We start from the raw sequence: 21,008 nt of genomic DNA, 5'->3' as shown, positions 1-21,008 counted from the left end.
TTTACTATATAACAACCATGTAAGCTTGTCATGTATGTATTGGTTAATGCATAGAATAAGATATTATTTCTGGTTAGTAATTTGGTAAATATATGTAGAGTTATCTTTTACCATGTGCTGTTCAACTAGAGAGAGGGAAACTAAGTCAGCTGGAGAGGTGTCGTGATTATGGGTTGCTAAGTATAAATAATTCAAGGTGAGTTAATAATGATGCATTATTATATAAAATGATAAGTTAGTGTTTCGTCTTAAATCCAATCTATATTTCTTTGAAAACCATAGTTAGTAAGTTAGACTAGGGAGAGACAGGAAGAGAACCATATGTACCGAACAGAGAATTCAATTGGAAATAGAGACACCGTGCGGAGTATAAAGATGAACGGGAGATAGTGCAGGTCGTGAAACATGGGTAATTATGGTGCTGGAACGGGATTGAACACCAAGCATTAATTAAGGTGATGTTTACCTTTTTGTAGCTTATTTTTCATTTGGTAACTTAATTTAGCTAGTGATAATCCCAATAAATCAAGAAGCCTGATACTATCTTTTGTAGTTCATTCTCATACCATATAGTTATCATTTTAGTTGAGTAGTTTGTATATGTGTGCGTACAGCTAGCTTGTTGGTCTTGGTTCATCGGGTGATATACATAGATAGCTTAATTAGATGCTACAGTATTAGTTGATAAAATTTCATGCATGGCTTGGACTTGCAGTTAGGTTCTGGTAGTTGGTTTAATATTTAGTGCATTATTTAGATGGAAAGAAATGATTGTTAGGTTAGTCATTAGTTTAATGGTTTGGAGTTGGATTAGAACATGGTGGTTTTTATATATTTAATAACATAATAGAAAGAAGTTGAAGAGTCATTAAGGTCTACAATCCTAATTCTATTTAGGAAGATTCCCTGGGAGGTTAAAGTTAGTAATGTTCACTTAGCGCGTAACTGGAAATTTGTGGTTGTTATGTTATGACTGTTGTGTGAGTCTACTGGCTAAAACCTTAGAGTTTCTGTGTGATTAATAATTAATCTAATTTAACAACGATCGATTCAAAGGATAATTATATGGACACGGATCTCAAGGTAGGCGTGGCTTGTCATCAAAAGAGGTGGGAATACTTTTAACTCTTTTGTGATCATAGTTGTTTTCTTTCATAAAAGTTTATGTTTAACAAATTCATGCATTGTCCTAATTGTGTATTCCATGCATAGTTTTATTTTAAATTTCGAAAGTACTGTTGATTCTTTTAATCTTTCCATCGCTTGGAAAGGAATTGTAATGCTTTGTTAGTCTTTATGAATTGATTGGGAAATAAACATTTCCATTTGAGGTATATAGGATACGCTCCTTCATTTGGTATGTAAGGAATTGGTCGACACCAAACATATGTTCTAGGTGTGGAAGGAATTGGTCGACACCAACATTGGTGTGGAAGGAATTGGTCGACACCAATGTATTCTATTGGATGTGTAAGGAATTGGTCGACATCCAATATAGTTTATTGTTTTGAAGAAGTTAGTTCCATATATCATGATTTGTTTATTTCTGTGAACTGGATTGTCTTTTAGTGTTTTGGGAAAACATGAATTGTTTTTCAAATCATTTCAATGATTACTTGAAAGTTAAATGTTATTCCTGCGGGGCACCCTTTTAGGGATGATGTGCTCACCCATTCCCACTTTCAGTTTCAGAGACAGATCAAAGCTGCGGAGCGAAAGCTCGAGGAGTTAACTCCGTTAATTAGTTAACTTCTGATATGTGTATTATGTTGTTTATTTTATTTGAAAACCAAATGACTATCGTATAATCATTTGAGAGAAGTTCTTGTATATATATTCCTGAACGGAGCTAGTATTGGGTTAAATTCTATAGCATATTTTCTAATTGAATGCTTAAGTAAATGTTTTAGATCCTTAGTGCCCCTTTGTTTAGTTAATCACTTGGATTAGTCAGCTGCTAGCTCTGGGGGCGCTACACTAGCATTTTTCGACGCAACGGAGAGACCGCTTTCAGGTGACATCTCGACAAAATCCTTTTATGCCGCTTAACTACAATAAAGCAAAAATGGAGAAAAGTCATTACTTTGGGAAAACTGTGCACGAAGGATTTGTCATAACACGCGTAGCCAATAGGAGCACGCATAGCCAAAGGAGAGGGGACTGATGCTCGTTTCAACAAGCCATATTTTTCCGCGGAAAACACGCCCCTAGCCAAAACCGTGTCTTACAGCGGGAAGCATGCTCTCGGCCAAAAGGAAGAGTACACCCCACCGTGGAAATTGTGCTCACGACCACAAAGGAAAATGAAACAATAAAGCTAGGTTTTCATGGGAAAGGGATTAATGGCAGCCACCCGTCCATGCATGCCTACTTTGCATAATAATAGTTTTCGTTTTTACTAATGTGGAGGCTAAAAGAGAAATCATTCATACCGAAGTATTTCTCCAAATTTATGGAAGATATACCTATGGTTAAGGTTTACACCAATACAGAAGAGCAAGCAAAAGAAGAAACACTGGGATACGTACCAGAAATATGACTGCCTTTCTTATTGCTACTGTCATGCTGCTAGCACCAAGACGTGGAAACAAAGTCAATAATACGAGATAAAGAGGATAGGTAACGCCTTTTATAGGAATAACACTTTTGGAGTTCGAGTGAAGGAAGGTTTCTTGTTTGGGATATACACGGAAAGAGGCAACCGGGCCCACCCTGACAACGCTCCTTGGCGCCAACAGGCCGCGGCCAAGCCAGTGCCAACAAACCGCGCCCAAGTCGGGACCAACGGTGCGCGTCCTAGCCAGTACCACGCCCGGCGCCAACAAACCACTCCCAGCTCCAACAATCCACGATCAAGATTGAAGTGCCATCTCCGCCGTTCAAAGCAGCGTCATCTTCACCATTCCAAGTCAAGCGCCATCTCCGCACATTCCGTGACCTAGCCATCCCTTGCCCATTCCACGATCCAAGTTTCAGTGCCCTCTTTACCGATCAGTAACCAAAGTTGATGCGCTGACGCCAACACCCTATGGCCGAGCCAAATTTATGCAAAGCCGGAAATGCAAGGATCACATATTCTTCACGCCTTCCGACAAAGGTAGCCAAATTTTCCTGACAATCTCTTCATGACTTGCCGTTTTGATTTTACCCTTGTCAGTCACCATCTCATGCTTACCCCGCAACAATGCCACTGTCACGGGCTAAGCAGGGAACTTAATGTTGATGGTGGTTCTTATCTTAGGGTTAAAATTGTAAAACCTTGCATCTGATGTGATGTCACTCTGTAAGAAAACGGAGCCATGAGTGTCAACCTCTCCACTGGCATATTTATTGAGCCGTTCAATATATTTTCATGAAATTTATTCAGACTGGCCCATGTAGCAACAATCCCAGATGCTCTGTAAATTTCAACACCTTGCTTATATTATTCCCTAATGTAAGACCCCTGAGTACTTTTCCCGTGTCTAGTTCCCCAGCAGAACTATTAACGTTGGTATGGCATGACGGATTTGTGTTCACTCGCAGCAGAGTAGCGTCCAAGTATCAAGATTAAGATCCTTGCATGGAATACTTAGTCAGAAAGCAAAGAATAAACAGATTCGCGAAGTAGGAGCAACAACGAGGGAAGCGTGGCCATGCCATAGGCTAGCCGACGCCACTCGTCCACGTCCCATGCTACCCAACCGGCCCTTATTCCTTTGCCGACCAATCAGGTCGCTTTAAAACTGCCACACTCTGGATGGGCCCATATTTGCCGGCCCTATACTCTATCGACCAATCAGGTCACATTAAACCTACCACGCGCGTCAAAAGGGTAGCCACGCCCATGCTTGGTCGGCCCCCTACTTCCATTGACCAATCGGGTTACTCTAAACCTGCTACAACTTTAAAATAGGTAGAAATTGTGTCAAGAGGTCGCCATACCAATTTAGCTTCCCAAAACCGCGCCAACATACTAACGGCATTGCCAAACACGCCAAAACAAACATTCCAATCGCACACGCCAAACAGGCATGCCAAGTGCACATGTCAAACGCGCCACTCACCGCGACAGCATGCCAAACCTGCCAAACAACTCTCTGTGCGTGATCAGATTCACAACGAACTTCAATTTGGCTATCCTAACCAGAAGCACGACCATGCTCTAGTGGTGATGGATGAAACCCTAATTTCTAGTCGTGGCACAAACTATGCCACTCCTGGCCCACAACATGCCACGAGCCGTGGAAACCCTAATAAAGGCATCACAACATGCCACTCGTGGAAATATTGACTCTTGTGACCATTTTCACACAACGACCTGACTATAGTTCTTTTTGGCATGGTTCTTTCCCCGTTTACATGAAACACCGTTGTGCCACGACCACATGTCGCATGCCACATGCCATATGCGCTAATTAGGGTTTCGGCATGCCAAACCCTAATTTAGGAAAAGTTGTTACGCCAACCGAGCCAAACAATGTTCAACAGATCATGGGGATCAATACGGCGATTGAAACTGATGTTGCCACACCACATTTGATTCTAACACCAACGTACCAAAATTTCAGTGGCCATGGCTACGTCAGGCGCTAGCACCATCGTGCCGCTGACATGCACAAACTATGCCAGCCATTCCACCGTTCCACTGGCATGCACGAACTATGCCAGCCATGCCGCAATGCCGCTAGCATGCACTAAAGGCGCCATTTTGCCACTATCAGGCGCCAACAAAAGGTATCCATAATCAACGGCTCCCCTTTCTCATGAGATGCAATCTCAGCCATCCAAGTTCGCCACCAAGATGGCAGGCTTGTGGCAAGTTTTGGGCGACCAACCGCCTAAATCTAGTGGACATGGCTATGACAGGCGCCACTTGCACCACCGTACCACTGGCATGCACGAGCCATGCTAACCATGCCTCACTGCCACTGGCATACACCAAAACGCCACTGTGCCATTATCAGGCGCCAACAAAAGGTAGCCATAATCAACGGCTACCCTTTCTCATGAGATGTGATCTTAGCCATCAAAGTTTGCCACCGAACTGACTGACTCGTGGAAAGTTTTAGCCGACCATCCAAGACGAGCCTAATAGCATCACATGTTATTTTCCTATGGCAAGCCTCTTGATTTTAACTTGCCACACGTAGCGAAGTTCTACATTTTTTCCACGAAAACACTCGAGACATCAAACATGTCACAAACTGGGGAATACTCATCATGGTATTGGTCTGGCGGTTTACAGCGTGCGGCGTGCAATACGCCCGTTACAAGAAAGTGTCATAAAGCGGGGCGGTTAGTAATGGAAAGAAGTAATGGTGTAAACGGATCCTTCATTATGGAAGCAAAATTCCTGATGTTACACGTTACTCCACTCTTCCACCACTCAATCGTTTTCCACTTCTTACGAGGCCAGGGTACGTTTTATTACGACTTGTATAAATAGGTTTCACCTATTTCCACCAAACAACAAGTTTTGGTCAGAGAACAACACAATATCCAGAAATCACCTGGTAGCTTTCCATTCTGCTATCCAGTTCTACCTTCTGATACAAGTCATAAACAAACCACACCTCCAGAATCAACGATTCTGGTCTCAACACTTTCTTCGCTTCCCTCCCTAAAACCAACCCTTCTCCTTCATCCTGGAACGGCCATTTCTTGGTTTAGGCCAGGATTGTACAAATTGATCTTTCGAATCAAAATTACTCCCGTGCAATGCATTGTTTAGGGTTTCGACTCGTTTCTCATCCACACACACAAATTTACCAAAACCAACAGAAACTGTTTTCACCCTCAAATAGCAGGCACAAGGCTGGAAGAAGTACTCCAAGAAGCGACAACATCTCCGTTGTCTTTTTGCATTTTTAGGGAGCCTATCCCTCTGAAATTCCCAGTACCTACGTTTCAGGCATACAATGGTACCTCAGATCCCGCAGCCCACCTCCGATACTACACTCGTGTCCTTGCCCATTGGGAAAGAGATGAGGTAGTACTTTCCTGCAAGCTTGACGCGATCAGCGTTGGCGTGGTATGATAATTTACCAGCAAACTCAATGACTCTTTTGAGCAATTTTCTACGGTATTCTTGGAGACATACATGTACAAAAAGTCAACAAAGGCAGGGTTAGATAGGCTATTTTCTTTAGCTATCGGAGCCCGGGATACATTGATGCAATACACAGACAGGTGGAAGAAGACATGTCAAGCAATCGGGAAAGTCAATACAGAAATTAGCATTAATTTCTATAAGTACGGACTTGATAGAACCTCGGCTATCTTCGTGGAGCTTCACAACCGATCCCTTGATTCCGAAGGAGAGCTCAGGGTTTTCCAAGATCGCTATATCAGACTCGAAGAATCCAGAAGGACAATCCCAGGGCGCAAACAAAGACAACAACAGCTCCGCAATGAGCCAACTCTCTTGAACCAATTTCGAGATACCTAAGAGGCAAAATGAAGCCGTGGGAAGAACCATCTCTCGAGACAAAACATCAAAATACAGAGATGGCAAAGGCAGAGGAAAAGGAAGGAGCGAAGTCGGGCTATCCTTACCCTAATACTAGGGGAAAGCAATCGGTTAAACAATGGAGGCTAAGGAGTAATGTGATTACCACCAAAACTACGGGAATACAACTGACACATGCTATCACCTACGGAACACGATTCAAAGATTCATAGACGAAGGCAAGTTCATGGAGTGTGCAAATACAACCAGCGGATACCGAGGTATCCCCCAAGAAAAGGGTAGAACTACCTGAGTACGACAAATACATCAACATGATCACATTCTCCAGCGGATGTCAGGAGGATCTACTCGAAGACGTCCTCGAGTTGGATTGGAACATAAGAAAGCTAGAAACCCACGAGGTGTTCAAGCTAAGTGGACCACCTACTAGCACTTGGGAAGAATGGATGACTACTCACATTCTCAATAAGAGACGTGAACCAGGAAGTCTAGATGCACAATGATCCACTTGTGATCAATCTTCCAATACATGGATGGAATGTTACGAAGGTCCTCATTGATGGGGGCATCTCATTAAATGTGTTGTTCTACGAATCCTACTTACGTATGGTTTTGACCGCTGAGAAAATGAATTCATCCACTTGCACAATATACAGTTTCAGTAGAGCAGTCTCTAGACCAAAAGGAGAAATTGTCTTGCAGGTACGCGCATGACCCTTAGTAATCAAATCAAGGTTCTGTGTTGTGGAAGCACCTTCCCTTTGTAACGTCATTATGATACGACTATGGGTCCATCGATTACGAGGAACAACTTCGACATATCATCAGTACCTTCGATTCCCTACACCCATGGGTGAAATGGAAATCAAAGGTGATCAACAAGAAGCAAGGCTATGCAATCTAGTAGAGGTCAGACTCAACGAAGAAAGAGATGCTGCACAGCAACACGAATAGCGAATGCCAACAAATTAATAGATGGAGGCTTCAAAGTTCCTGAAGTCCCCTCAGTTCAAGAAACGAGCACCTCCGCCACAGAAATGTACTCCTATACGACCTCAAAAACAAATCTTTTCACCGGTGGAACCAACAAAGAAAATCAACATCGGAGCAGAGACAGAACCAAAGATGATCATCATCGGAACTTTACTATCAGAGGACGAGGAGATGAAACTACAAAGGCTACTACGGATTACGCAGATGTCTTTGCATGGTCAATGGAAGAAATGCCAGGAATTGACCTAAATTTGGTCTCCCGCCACCTTCGAATCAAACCATAAATTCCACCATTCAAGCAACATATCCGCAAGGTGGAAGATATCTACCAGAAAATAGCAGAGAAGGAGTTACAAAAACTCCTAGCAGCAGGATTCATACGAGAAGTCAAGTATCCCACGTGGATATCCAACATGGTGATTGTACTCAAGAAAAACGGAGTCGTACGCATTTGCATCGACTTTAACAATCTCAACAAAGCATGCCCCAAGGACAGCTACCCGCTACCAAATATTGACCAACTGGTCAATGAAACCGAAGGTCACCAGAGGCTGTTCTTCATGGATGTTTGCTTCGGTTACAACCAAATCGCCCTTGCAGAAGAAGACCAGGAGCATACTGCTTTCTTTATCCCATGAGGCTTGTATTGTTATACAAGGATGCCTTTTGGACTAAAGAACAAGGGGGCAACATACCAGCGATTGGTAGACAAAATCTTTAAACCATGGATAGGCAAGATACTAGAAATCTACGTGGACGACATGCTTGTCAAAATCAAAGAGGCAAAAAACCACCTTTCGGACCTAAGGGAGATATTCGAAGTCATGAGAAACTTTCACATGAAAGTGAACCCGGAGAAATGCACGTTTAGAGTAACCTCAGGAATATTCCTAGGATACTTGGTAACTAAGCGAGGAATAGAAGTAGACCCCGTAAGGGTCAGAGCAATAATGGAGATTCCATCTCCGAAAACACTAAAAGGAGTACAAAAGCTAAGTGGAATCTTAGCCTCCATGGGAAGATTCATAGAAGGGTCATCGGAAAAATGCAAAGCATTTTTCGATACACCGATGAAAGGAAGCAGGTTCATATGGACCAAGGTATGCGAGTAAGCTTTCCAAAAAATCAAGGAGTAGTTGGCATCAGTACCTATATTACAGAAGCTGGAGCCTGGTGAAATACTCACTCTATACTTAGCAGCAAAAAGCTACGATGTAAGCACAGTATTGGTACGAGACCAAGGGCAAGGAGAAAAACCCATCTACTACATCAGCAAGATACTTAGTTCAGCGGATCGTAACTACACCAAGGTGGAGCAACTTGTATATGCATTAGTAGTGGCAACACAAAACTAAGGATATATTTTGATGCACATACCATCTGAGTTTTCACAAAGTCTCAGATAGGTCAAATCCTCGATAGCACGGAGAAAATTGGAAGGGTGGCAAAATGGAATGCCATGATCAAATAGTTCCACATAATCTTTGAAACAAGGAAGGCTGAGAAATCACAAATCTTAACAGACTTTCTGGCAGACCTACTTCTCAGCGACGAGGCGGAGATAGACGAGATCTCAGGAATGAAGGAATACAAGAAAAAGAACCAGAGGATCTGCTAGAACGTCAGAATTCACGAAGATGGAAAATGTTCGTAGATGGATCCTCCAATAGAGAAGGCGCAGGCATAGGTATTGTAATAACAACTCCTACCGGAGATCGACTCATCTACGCATTCAGGTTAGAATTTGAACAATACACCAATAACATCACAGAATATGAGGCGGTCATACATGGTCTACGCTTGGCACGAGAGCTAGGATTGTCAGATGTTCGGTTGACTAGTGACTCACAGTTGGTCATTAGACAAATTGAACTCAAATACCAAACTTTGGATCCAGTGTTATCTTCATACTTAAAGCTAGCTCATGAACATGCGTCAAAAATCAGCAACGTAACATTCAGGCATGTATGTCGAAAAGACAACAGACACGCAGATGCCTTAGCATTCATATCCTCTATGCTAAAGGATAGAAATACCATTGCCGTGTAAATTGGAAAGATATACGAACCTTCGATAGAATGACCCATCTCAAGCGCTGAGAAAACTTTGGCTATTCAAACTCGGTCCGTGAGAGAAGCAGACAAAGGAGAAACAAACAAAGAGATAAAGAATCAGACGACAAAGCTGAAAAATCTGACAAAGACCAATCCATGTCAGACGAAGGAAACAAAAATGAAGCAGAAGATGATTGGAGGATTCCAATCCACCAGTACCTTGACAAAGTTACGCTACCAGATGATATTAAGGAAGCTCGGAAACTCGAATCAAAAGTAGCAATGTACAGCCTTCGTTACGGAATACTGTATAGGAGGTCATTTCTCGGACCTCTAATGCGGTTCCTCTCACGATCCGAAGGAATGAGAATACTCCATGATATAGACATCGGAGATGTCGGAAACCATAGTGGAAGAAGATCCTTGCCGGTTAAAGCCAAAATACAAGGATACTACTGGCTAAGCATGGACGAAGATTCAAAGAACATGGCCAAGCGATGCGAAAGATGCCAACGCTTTGCCAAGAAGATCAAAGCACCAACAACGGAGCTTAACTCAGTTATCATCCCTTGGACATTTGTCAAATGGGGGGTTGATATTTTCAGACCCTTGATTGAGGGAACTTCAAAAAGAAAATACCTTATTGTGTCTACGGATTACTTCACCAAGTGGGTGGAAGAAAAACCTTTGGCAAGAATTAGGGACACAGCTGTCTTTAAATTCTTGTTTGAGCAAATCATATACAGGTTCGGAATACCATCCGCCATAGTTTCATACAATGGCAAACAGTTGCAAGGAAAGAACATCAACATGTTGTTTGATACTTTCAACATTCAGAAGAACAAGTCCACTCCTATATACCCTAAGAACAATGGATAAGCGGAGGCGACCAACAAAACCATATCGATGAACTTAAAGAAGAAGCTATGAGCTTACAAAAACAGGTGGTGCGAACAACTGCACAACGTCGTATGCGCTTATCTAACTACAAGAAGGTCAACTACGGGGGAAACTCCATTCTTGTTGACCTACGGAGCCGAAGCAGTCATCCCAACGGAGATAATACTCCCAAAAAAAACGGAGGCATGTGAGAAGAATCTAACAATAGACTTTATGTTAGAAAAGCTGGATGATCTTGAGGAAAGAAGGGAGGTAGCCTTGCAAAAGATGGTGAACTATCAACGAAGTCTAGCTCAGGAATACAACAAACGGGTCATCCCTCATAACTTTGTGGCTGAGGAATACGTACTACGTCAGATACCACCATATCAAAGAAAGAATGAGTGGGGCAAGCTAGCTCCGACGTGGTACATACCTTACATTATACACGACATTGCCGGAAAAGGATCTTACTACCTAAGAACCCCCAAAGGAGAAGTACTACAGCATCCTTGGAATGCGGTGTACCTAAAAAAGTACTACCCGTAAGAGAATGGTGATTACTCAAGAGAAGAAAGGAACAGGCAATAGCCTACCATGTTCTATCCCTGATCTAAGGTATTATAAACCTTACTAATCAATGAAAGAAACTTTTTTGCTAAAAAATTAGTTTTGAATAATACAATTGGGTTAGAATAAAAACCCTCCGTCAGGATTGACGATGAGGCAAGACAAGGCATAATTGCGCATATGTCAATCTCAGATCCTCGGGGCGACATCTTCTTTCATGAGGAATAAGAAAAAAAAAGATATCCCCTATAGATATACCTTGTCGAAGTAAAGAAGTCTCCATGCTGAACCCGTAGGGTTACAGGAAAATTATTGCCCACGTATGGACCTTCTCCACCATGATACCTTTTGGCCAAAGGATATCCGGTATGATGTTGAATGTTCCACCAAAGGTTAAGCATACCTTAGCACCTTGTGATGACTTGATTGTGCGATCAATTAGACACAATACGTCTAAACAAAATATTCATGCAATAACATAAGTGAAATAATAATTTTACCAAAATATACCTGACATGTCTTAAAAGTTGCAGATAACAAAGGTTCAAACCGTCATAAATCATTGTTTCAAAGAAGGGAGACATCATAAAGGAACCTCAACTGAGGGCATAAAACAACAAAGAGTCTGGTTAAACAAAGATGGATACGACAAAATCAAGGATAAGGAAGACGAGGAAAGATACATCCGTCAGCTTGGTGTTCAGCTTCAACAAAGGCATCATTGATGTAATCAATGGCCGAGTGCTCGAATTTCACCATCATTTGGGAGGCATGAGTCTACAAATCAGAGGTCAATTTTCGACGAAGCTCCATCATTTGAGCACTGGGATGATCATTAGCCTGCTGAAGAGACTCGGCTTTAAACTTGGCGGCAACATCAAATTGACGAGTTATCTCTAAAGAAGATACTTGGCCCTCAAGACGGTTGATATTAGCATTCACACCTACAAGTTTCTCCTGGAGACCTGCAGATGTAAAAGGGATAAATAAAAGGCGAATGCAACAAGGGGAAAAAAGGATGCTGCGGGAATAAGAAAACCCTAAGCTACCTCCAGCATGGCTAAGGGATTCTTCTAAACTATGATGGGCTTCGACCAGATCCACCTCAGCGAAATCAGATCCTCCACAAGGGTGTATCGTTCGGTCCGGGGATCCTCAACATCAATCCGGAGCGGAGCCTTCTCAGAGGACAAAACCTGGTAAACATTCTCTAACTCTTCCAATCTTTTAACCAAAGATGCATGGGACATGGAAGAAGGCACGTAACCAGCCTCGATAAGTTTGTTCTTAAGATAGCAGACCTCAGAAGAAAAAACGTTACGTTCTGCAGTAACCTTAGCTAAGGAAGCACAGACATCTTCAAAATCCGCATGATATTTTTTACGGATAATTTCTTGAGCTGAGAGGCGCTTCACTACCAAGGAAATATCCTCCTTTTTATTTGAAATGAGACCCCCTTTCTACTTAAGGGCTTCGTCACATTCTTTACGGAGCAAGGCCGTCTTCTTCACAAGATCTGAGTTATGAGCAGATTCAAGAAAAATTTGGGCATCGTTATGAACAGTCACGTTCATCAACCTGTCAGACTTCTTCTGATAATTCCAAACATCGGAAGTCAACTTGGCTACCTTCTCCCGGATATGTCTAAGTTCACTAGAGCTACCAGCTGGCAGGTGTAGGTTGTCTCAGGACTATGCTACCAAACAAAAATGAAGACAAAGCTAAGGAAAAGAAGAAACGAACCTATGGATTTGGAGGATTCAGCAGCCAAAGCAGAATCAGCGGTCTGACATCCATCCTCAGCAACTTTTGCAGCATTATTAGCTCTCTCAAGAGCCAACAAGCAAGCTTCTAGGGACCTCTGAGTTTTCCTCAGATCGCTATGTAACAAAGATACCTTGGGGGCAGAATCAGCACCACTGGAAGAAGGTTGTTGCGCTCTAGCAAGGGCATGATCTTGGCGGGTACACTCCAGCAGGGCACTCAAGTGAGTACACTTATCCCTATAAAACTTGAACAAGGTGAAGCCAACGTCGATTTGTTTGCAAAGCTGCAAACAACAGAGCATAAGAACAAACGGAGGTTCAAAACAATGCATAAAATAATAAGGTAAGAATCACTTACTGAGAACAACAAAAGACGAGGAAGGAAATTAGCATAGGTATCCATGAAGGCCTTCCTCTCTTGGATGATACCCCTTCGAATTTCACCAAAGCTATGGCTAGAACGAAGGAAGTCAGGGTCAAAGAATAGATCATTGGTCACACGATAGTGAGCAGACAAAACATCCAACTGAGAAGCAACCTCCAAAGAATCATCCAGTTGGTGACGATCAACCTCAGAAGAAAAGGGACACTTTGAATCCCGCAGTATGGCTTCGAGGATGGCATCGTCAGAACTCCGAAGGCTCAAATTATCATTAACTTACCCTTCCCAAGATCCGAAAGAACTCCACCAGTCGCCTGAGAACGGGCATGGGGAACAAGTACTGAATCCTCACCACGACAAAGAGACGACATGGTGGATGAGCTGGGAATGGAGGGAAATGCTTGGCTAGAAATACCAAATAAGTCCATATCACCAGCACAAGGAAGATTACCCAATAAGATCCGATCTGGTGACGAAGGCGAAGCTCCAATAAATTTGCTAGCATAGGCAGTAGAAACAGACTGAGCGCTTCCCAAAGAAGCAGGCGTGGCATTGAAGGACAAGCTACCAAGAGAATTCACAACCTTCTTCCTCGGCTGAGAGTTTGAACTACCAACCCTCACCATAGGAGCAAGACCTTTCGCAAACGAACCACTCGAGTGGAGCGAAGTAGTAGGATATGATGGAAGGATCTTGGAAGATATCACTATAGCATTGGTAGTAGCCGAGGTAACAGGTTACAGATCACCAGGAGCAGAAAACGGGGGTACATTTGGCAGCAAAGAAGGAGCCATATCTTGAGCACTAACTGGGCTCACCAATGAAGTACCACAATTGACTGGGATGTTGTCACCTTCCATAGAGACAACACAAAGGGGACTAGGACTATCTTTGGAAAAATATTCCTCAATATCGACTAAGTGAGGACTAAGGGAAGTATCCTCGACGTCCTCCATATCTTCGTCATCTTGTTCTTCCGCAACAGCCTTAGGATTCTCATCGGATTCTTCAACATCAATCACAGCCTTCAACTTTCCTTTCCTTTTGGAAGACTATAGAAGAACACATGCGCCAGCTAAGGATCAGGGGAAAAATACTAAGGAACCTACAAACGCAAAGGTATAGCTATAATCCTTACCTCCGTAGGTGTTGCCTTAGTTGCTTCGATCGAAGCCTTTCTTTTCCTGGTCCTAGTAGCTACGGAGTTACCAGCAGAGCCCGGAGCAGTCCCAGCAGCAGAGCCCAGAGCAGTTTCAGCTGAAGAAGCAGGGGCAGGCTGCAAATGAGCTAACAGAATATTGAGCAAAGGCTACAAAACAAGGATGAAAAATAAAAAAACTTCTGTGATAAATGAAGGTTATCTCGTGAGAAGTGACAGGGTAGAAACCCCAAGGCTGATATCCATCATACATAGAAGGAAGAGAGAAAGTTGTACGAGGGACGATGGGATGAGAGGTAGTAAAACCATAGGCCCAAGGATCCAGGGATCCACCACACGAAGAGGAGTACACACCCAGCGATCATCATGATCAAGACGGATGCGGTCAGGCTTCGTCAAGAAAATCTTAGCAGAGTAAGGGATGATAGTCAGACCAATCTTTTCAATCTCCTCCAATAGACGAAGGTTGTTGCCCTCCCTAATCTGCTTAGCAGTAACATGAATACGTCGGGGGACAACACTCCAAGGAAGAAGGTTACTTTTCTGAATGGCATCAGCATAGGTAGCATTGAAGTTGGCAGGGGTGTAATCCTCCTGCTTAGACCTCCTAAGAGCAAAAGGATTATAGGACTTCAAAGTAGTCTTGCCCTTGCTACGGTATCAGCACTCATGAAGGGCACGCCAAAAGTTACCAGTGTACTGCATAATCCCTCGAACCTGAGTCTTGTTCATCGGGTCATCCCTGGTAGACAAAACATCATAGTAGAAAGGATACTTTCTACTAAACAAAGGAAGGAGCATACGTACGACCAACTGGCGGACACTTATCAAGAGGTTGTTCTCATCACAAGGGAAGCTGCAAATCATGGATTCAGTGAGATTAGAAAAGGTCATGAACTATCAAAGTGTTACAAGTATAAACACAAATTGAGACATGTCAACAAACTTCAACGAAGAGCAAATCGATTAGCAAACAAGCTCAAACTTGTTCAAAAGACCGCTGAGGTATGTAAGATTTTATCTTCGTCTAAGAAGTTAGTTTCCAAGGATAAAACAAGACCATTAGAGAAGAAATCATGGTCCAATCATTTTGATAGACATGGGTCTATGGATTCCTCTCAAGAGGAACATGGTGGACAAATTGTTGTTCACCGCAACACAACTTGATTGTGTTGATTTGGTGATCTTGTCTCATGTGCCTGATTAAAAGAAACAAGGTTGTGCACCTCTCAGGCTTTAGGAAAAGTTTGTGTTCATCTTTTCTTAGTTTTGTTTTTGATATAAAATGGGAATTCCATGTCTATCAATAAAGGAGGGTTATTCTCGACAATTCTACTCTCTCTAGGGTTCAGAATTGTGCGTGCACAAACCTTTTAAAGGTTAACCCTATATTCCTTTTTCCTTCCCTAAAACTTCTTTTATCTTAAGACTACTTGTTGATTTGAATTATGATTTCCTCTCACAAACCCATACGCTTATGGATGCTCCAAGTATTATCTCTTCGGATGGAAAAGATGTTAATATGATTGTCAAGCCATCAATCATGAAGGAAAAAGAGAAATCTCTGTTTCCTCCAACTTTGAAAAGGAAAAGAAGGAATGTGAGGAAGCCAATAGCCGTTCCTTCAAATTATCAGAAGTTTTCTGATGTTCTTGAAGTGTTGAAGGAGACACGAAAGGAGATTGAACAAATAAAGGCTTTTGTACTTAAGACTCATGAGATTCCGAAGGCCCTGGTTCGACATCAGTCAAGAAGGTTTATTGATATTAACTCATATCTTCATGAACCTTATGTCCCAATGGTTGTTGAAGACAAGGAGTTCGGGGACGATAAAGAATTCTTCAAAGGTCTTAACATCTAGTAAATCTTCTTATGAGAATTTTATTCTTGTGTTTTTAGGAAGAATAACTAGGGTTTGGAATAACTATTATTGTGACTACACATAGCTATGTCCAATGTTTTCATCTTTATTTTTTAGGTTTATTTATTTAAATTCTAAAAAATTGTTTGGAAGATGATTTTTGCAGTATTAATCTTTATGGTTTTATATATTGCAAATTTGTTATGGGATATGTGTGTTTGCATCCGTGAACTATGATTGTCCCATACTTTGTCAAAAGTTAAGTCTTTCATATGTTGATATGCATGTATTGATAAAAGAATGAATGAACTTTTGACATTACAAAAGTTTTAATCCTATTATGTCATTATGCAAGTATTGATGAAAGATAGGATGAACTTTTGTTTACGAGGATTATGTCTTTTGTATGTCATTGTGCAAATAGTGATGGAAAATAGAATGAATCCTTGTCTATTCCGCAGTATTGATCTTCCCTGATCCATATTTTATGTATATATTGTGAGGCTCTGTAAGTTCTCTTATGTCGAGCATGACCAAAATCGAGTGTGTTCCGAAATGATAACATCACCATCTACAACTTTCAATATGAGTTGTTGAAAATCAACGGATTTTTAACCATTAAAATTAAGATTTTGGTAAGCATAGCTTTGTAAGAGGAACATATCCCCTAAATATTAGCTTCAAACTCGTAACCTTTTGGATTTTATTCACAAAAATGACGTCCAATGTGTGAGATAGTGTGAGAAATAAAATGCGAATAAATCCTTAGTCTTAACAAGACTTCCACGTGAAAATTTACACCCGATGTTGTTGGAGATGATGCTCTTATATAAAGTCATATCATATATTTATATAACCACCATATACTACCTGACTTGATTTTCTACACCATATCTTCCTACCGTAGCAACAGTAGAGAAGACAAAGTTACTACGTAATCAACAAAAAAACAAACAACACCAACAAAATACAATAGGGAAAACAGGGAAGTAATTAAGTAATATAAAGGTACATATTTCCGAATACGAGGGCAAAGGCAAAATTGTATGAGGCGAAAGACTGTCTTCAAGGGTTTAGGTTATTGTTTATGGGAGGCTTCCGGCGAGGCTTGGGAGCAGGTCGGGGATAATCATCTAATATTTGGTTATTGCTCATCATCGTAGAAGTTGAAAAGTCTACATCAGAATTGTGGATGAGTTCATTACTATCGTCAACATCCAATGGCGCATCGTTGTTGATAGGGGGTCTGCGGTGGGACGAAGCCTTCCCATCGGACCCTTTGTAGTCCTTGTGCATCATGTTCATAAACTTACCAGCGGCTTGGGTCGCTTGGTGATGTTTTTGGGATTCGAAGGTTTCTGAAGGATTGCCATGAGAACCTTCAAATCTGCTGCTACTTGCTGCATTTGCATTGGACTGTTGCGAGCTGATTTTGCTTGTGTTGAGGAGATTAGTACCTGAATTCCTTGACGCGGTACTCTTAGTACCTTTTGCCGCATCTACACAATCAAAATATTTAAGATCGTTAAGACTACAGAAATAAACTTTTTTGGAAGAGAAAAAATACTACAAAAGTGTACACCCTTTATACATATGTAGCAAGAACTTGGGACTAACAGCTTATAGTTGAGCATTTCTAACAAGTTAAAACGTAATAAACTGTGTATTGCCGAACTTCGAGAAAAAAGAAAAAATGCATACGGAAGTAAGCTGAAGCTCCACAAAAACACTTTTATACATTGATGATAGTCACTTATATATCACTAGATTGCTATAGTGGTAGTGCTATGGGACACCAAATGACACAATATTTAGTACTAACAAATGAAGAGAGATCAAAGAAAAGCTTAAGTTTGTTCATAGTGATAATCTCTTCATCCGGTCAATTATTCTTTGGTGGATGTCGCTGAGGAGAGTGATAATCAACACTAGTAACCGTAAAACCAACCCCACTATTAAAGACCTTGTCAGCAGAAAATAAACTACTACTACCGCTAACTGCTTGATGTTTCAACTCGTCACGCTTATGTACCCTTTCATTTTCACAGTTTACAACAGAATGAGCTGCACCTGATGAAGAAGAGGCATCTTTCACGACCATTGTCTCCTTGGCATCATGAGCAGTATTCACCAACATTTTCCGTCCTTGTAGTTTTTTGTTACTAATATCAGATTTCTTCGAATCAGCAGAATCCGAGAAACGTTCCTGTTTAAGATATGGTATCCATCTTTTAGTATATATGCTTAACAACCATGCATGCGTTTACATATATATATATGACAAAAAGTGTCATAAAATGTATGTGAAGATGGAAAAGACCTGATTAATCTTTGATCCCTTGGACTGCACAATATCGAAACCATTTGCAGTCGCCGCCATCATCTTTTCATCTACTTGAGACAAGAAACAAAAATAAAACTTAAACACAACTTAGTTGTAACATGAATAAGGAAAGAATCTAGCTATAGGTACCTTGTTTCGTATATTCACCTGCAGTAGAGTTCCCTAAGGAAAGCGTAGTGAAAAGAAGGCAAAGCAGAAGGCTTGAAAAAGTATTCATCAGCACAGTGTATGTTAACCTTTCTTGTGAGAGTAAGTAATTAGCTAGGTTTTCTTTTTGTTTTGAATGTTCAACAATCAAAGGAGGAGAGGAAGTAAAGATGAAACAGTAGGTGGGATTTATAGAGAATCCAAAATCTAAAGTAGTGTACTCCAAGTCAAAGCGGGGTTCCGACATCCCCTGGCAGATGAGTACCAGTATATTATTAATTACTTGTACTTTTAGGGTTTTACACATTGAATAGCCAAAACCCACAAATTAAAACAAAGAAAATGTTCAAACTCCAAAGCTTGAAAACTTGAATTTAGACTTTTTGGGTAGGCTTCAAAATGTTAGGATGTCAGTTGGTCCGATTCATACAACTTAAGGAAGGTTTTGCGGCCAAGTATTTGAGCTAGCTAGTTGCCGACCTTACCTTAAAAAATTATCAGAGTAAGCCACGTCTACATGTTATAGGGGCTCCTAATGTCTGTTCAGGGAAAGCCACTGATATCTGTTCCCACCAGTCACTAGCGGACACGTGTTTGTAACTGTCATTGAACACTAAAGAGTTTTTGACCAAAAATTTAACTCTTTTTGAAACCCAGACCCAGAAATTTCTCTGGTTAGCAAGCACACAGGGTACATTTAACATTGCGTAAATCCCTTTCCTTCAACTACTCAAGGTAATAAGTAGAACTAAAGATGTTAATTAATTCGAGCAAGGTCAGACAAAATTTCATTCACAAATGGAAAATAAAGATATAGACAAAATATCGATGGTGTCAGACAAAACTTCTCAGGTACATTTCTCCTTGTGAAGCTGAAGCTAATGGTGCCATGGCTGGTGTTAAGCTTGCCATTTCAAGAGGTAGTCTGGATAATGTGCTTATCAATTGTTACTTTGTCAAAAAGGAAGACAAGTAGACAACTCAGTGTGGCACGCTCCTAACCTACTTATGCAGTCTCTAACGCAAAAAAGAGAAGAAAAAAAAAATCGCTAGAAACAGGGATTGAACCTGTGACCTTGTGGTTAACAGCCACACGCTCTAACCAGCTGAGCTATTCCAGCTTTGTTGGCGACCTCCATACTCTAACTTACATATTATGTAAAAATAGTTTTAAACAAATCTATGTTTCCGTTTGTCAACACTTTCTTTAAAAGCATACACTACTGACGAGTAAAATATTTCGATCACTCCCATTGAAACCTGCCCGATATATCTCTATTAAAACATTCCAACAGATTTGCTCCGAAAGAGAACCTCTTGGTAACTTGAATGCTTGATACTCTGCTTAAGTAAAGATGAACACCAAATATTCTTCCATTGGATTTAGTAACCATCAGTAAAAAAAAGTGAATGCACATTCCCAATGAGGCATGCGTAAAAATCAAATTTAGAGCTTGACATGTGTCGCTCACTAACTCCTCTATAAATCAATAAAATGCACTAATCTATGGTACTTGACTAATGAGATTAATGTATAAAAATCAGGTTGTCCCTTGACAAACACAATGAAGTGTAAAATTATCGGTTTTACCATACTGGGAAAGAGGAAAAGGTAAAAATCAGGTACAATTGTACATCAAAGACACAACTGTTTTGTGTGTACAAACCTCAAAAAACTATGGGACCAGTTGTTTTTCGCTTTATTACGTGGGAAACTGAAAACAGTGGCGTGCGATATTTGGTAAATTGGAGTATTGGACTAAGTTTCTGTGTACCAACTTTTTGCCAGAAGTGCACGTTCCTTCTTTTTACCACCCGACGAAGATTGCTCCTTGCGGTTGCAGTTGCACATTTGCACCCGCAGCTTGCTTTGGCTCCAACGTAGTGAGCTAGGGTATTGTCGAGCAATCCCACTGAGAAGATAGCAACTGAATGCAAGAGGTGGTTACGCAATTTTTATGAGCAAGAAAAACGTCGTCTCCTACTGTCACCGTTGGCCCTCATACAACCAGGAAGATTTTTCTGTGACAGCAGTTCAGCCATGTTATCAAGTCATAATTTATTATTTTAAACTGATTGGTGCCGAAGAACAACACCTTCAAGGATTTGATTGGTTAGTTTGCATACTAGTACCGTTTCGGGGCACATGAAACTGTTTCATGCTCGTGTATCTCCCCCAGCTTAGAATTTTGCTGTATAATTTGAAAGATCAGGTTGTCCCTTATCAAAACACAATGAAACAGACGTTGAGGCCCTTTTGTTCATTTTTCGAGCAAAATGAACGGAAAATAAAATAAAAATCTAGGAATTACTGGTTAATCCAGTTTTAGGAGACCCATTTAATGGTTATCCAGTCCTAAAACAAATTTAATCGCTGGTCCAAAAACATGTTTTTGGACCAG

At 41.2% G+C, this 21,008-nt stretch overlaps 1 protein-coding gene and 1 non-coding gene across 3 annotated transcripts; both read right to left on the bottom strand.

The window, feature by feature from the left end:
* Window positions 1-16,940: 16,940 nt before the first annotated feature.
* Window positions 16,941-18,967, bottom strand: LOC113301755. 2 transcript variants are annotated; one of them, XM_026550560.1, is made up of 4 exons: window positions 18,607-18,967; window positions 18,436-18,506; window positions 18,186-18,321; window positions 16,941-17,614 (listed from the first exon to the last, which is right to left on the bottom strand). In XM_026550560.1, exons 1-4 carry the CDS (start codon window positions 18,911-18,913, stop codon window positions 17,181-17,183), a joined length of 948 nt encoding a protein of 315 aa, XP_026406345.1. In that variant the 5' UTR covers window positions 18,914-18,967; the 3' UTR covers window positions 16,941-17,180. The 2 variants fall into 2 exon arrangements, with proteins under 2 accessions (XP_026406345.1, XP_026406344.1); XM_026550559.1 differs by having other exon boundaries at window positions 18,589-18,966.
* A 686-nt stretch (window positions 18,968-19,653) lies between these two features.
* TRNAN-GUU lies at window positions 19,654-19,727 on the bottom strand. The gene has a single exon. It is a non-coding gene; the product is annotated as a tRNA-Asn (tRNA).
* Between the last annotated feature and the right edge of the window lie 1,281 nt (window positions 19,728-21,008).

Source organism: Papaver somniferum, chromosome 8 (genome assembly GCF_003573695.1).
Source record: "Papaver somniferum cultivar HN1 chromosome 8, ASM357369v1, whole genome shotgun sequence".
In the NCBI taxonomy this organism is placed as follows: Eukaryota; Viridiplantae; Streptophyta; class Magnoliopsida; order Ranunculales; family Papaveraceae; genus Papaver; species Papaver somniferum.
This window is presented reverse-complemented; position numbering and strand designations above follow the sequence as displayed.

Bases quoted from the DNA above. Each gene is read 5' to 3' on its own strand.
- LOC113301755 (XM_026550559.1), bottom strand. From the start codon at position 18,913: ATGTGTAAAACCCTAAAAGTACAAGTAATTAATAATATACTGGTACTC. The intron at 18,507-18,588 runs GTACCTATAGCT...TGTCTCAAGTAG, and splicing joins AGGTGAATATACGAAACAAG to ATGAAAAGATGATGGCGGCG. The intron at 17,615-18,185 runs GTGCAGCTCATT...TTGATTGTGTAG, and splicing joins AGATGCCTCTTCTTCATCAG to ATGCGGCAAAAGGTACTAAG.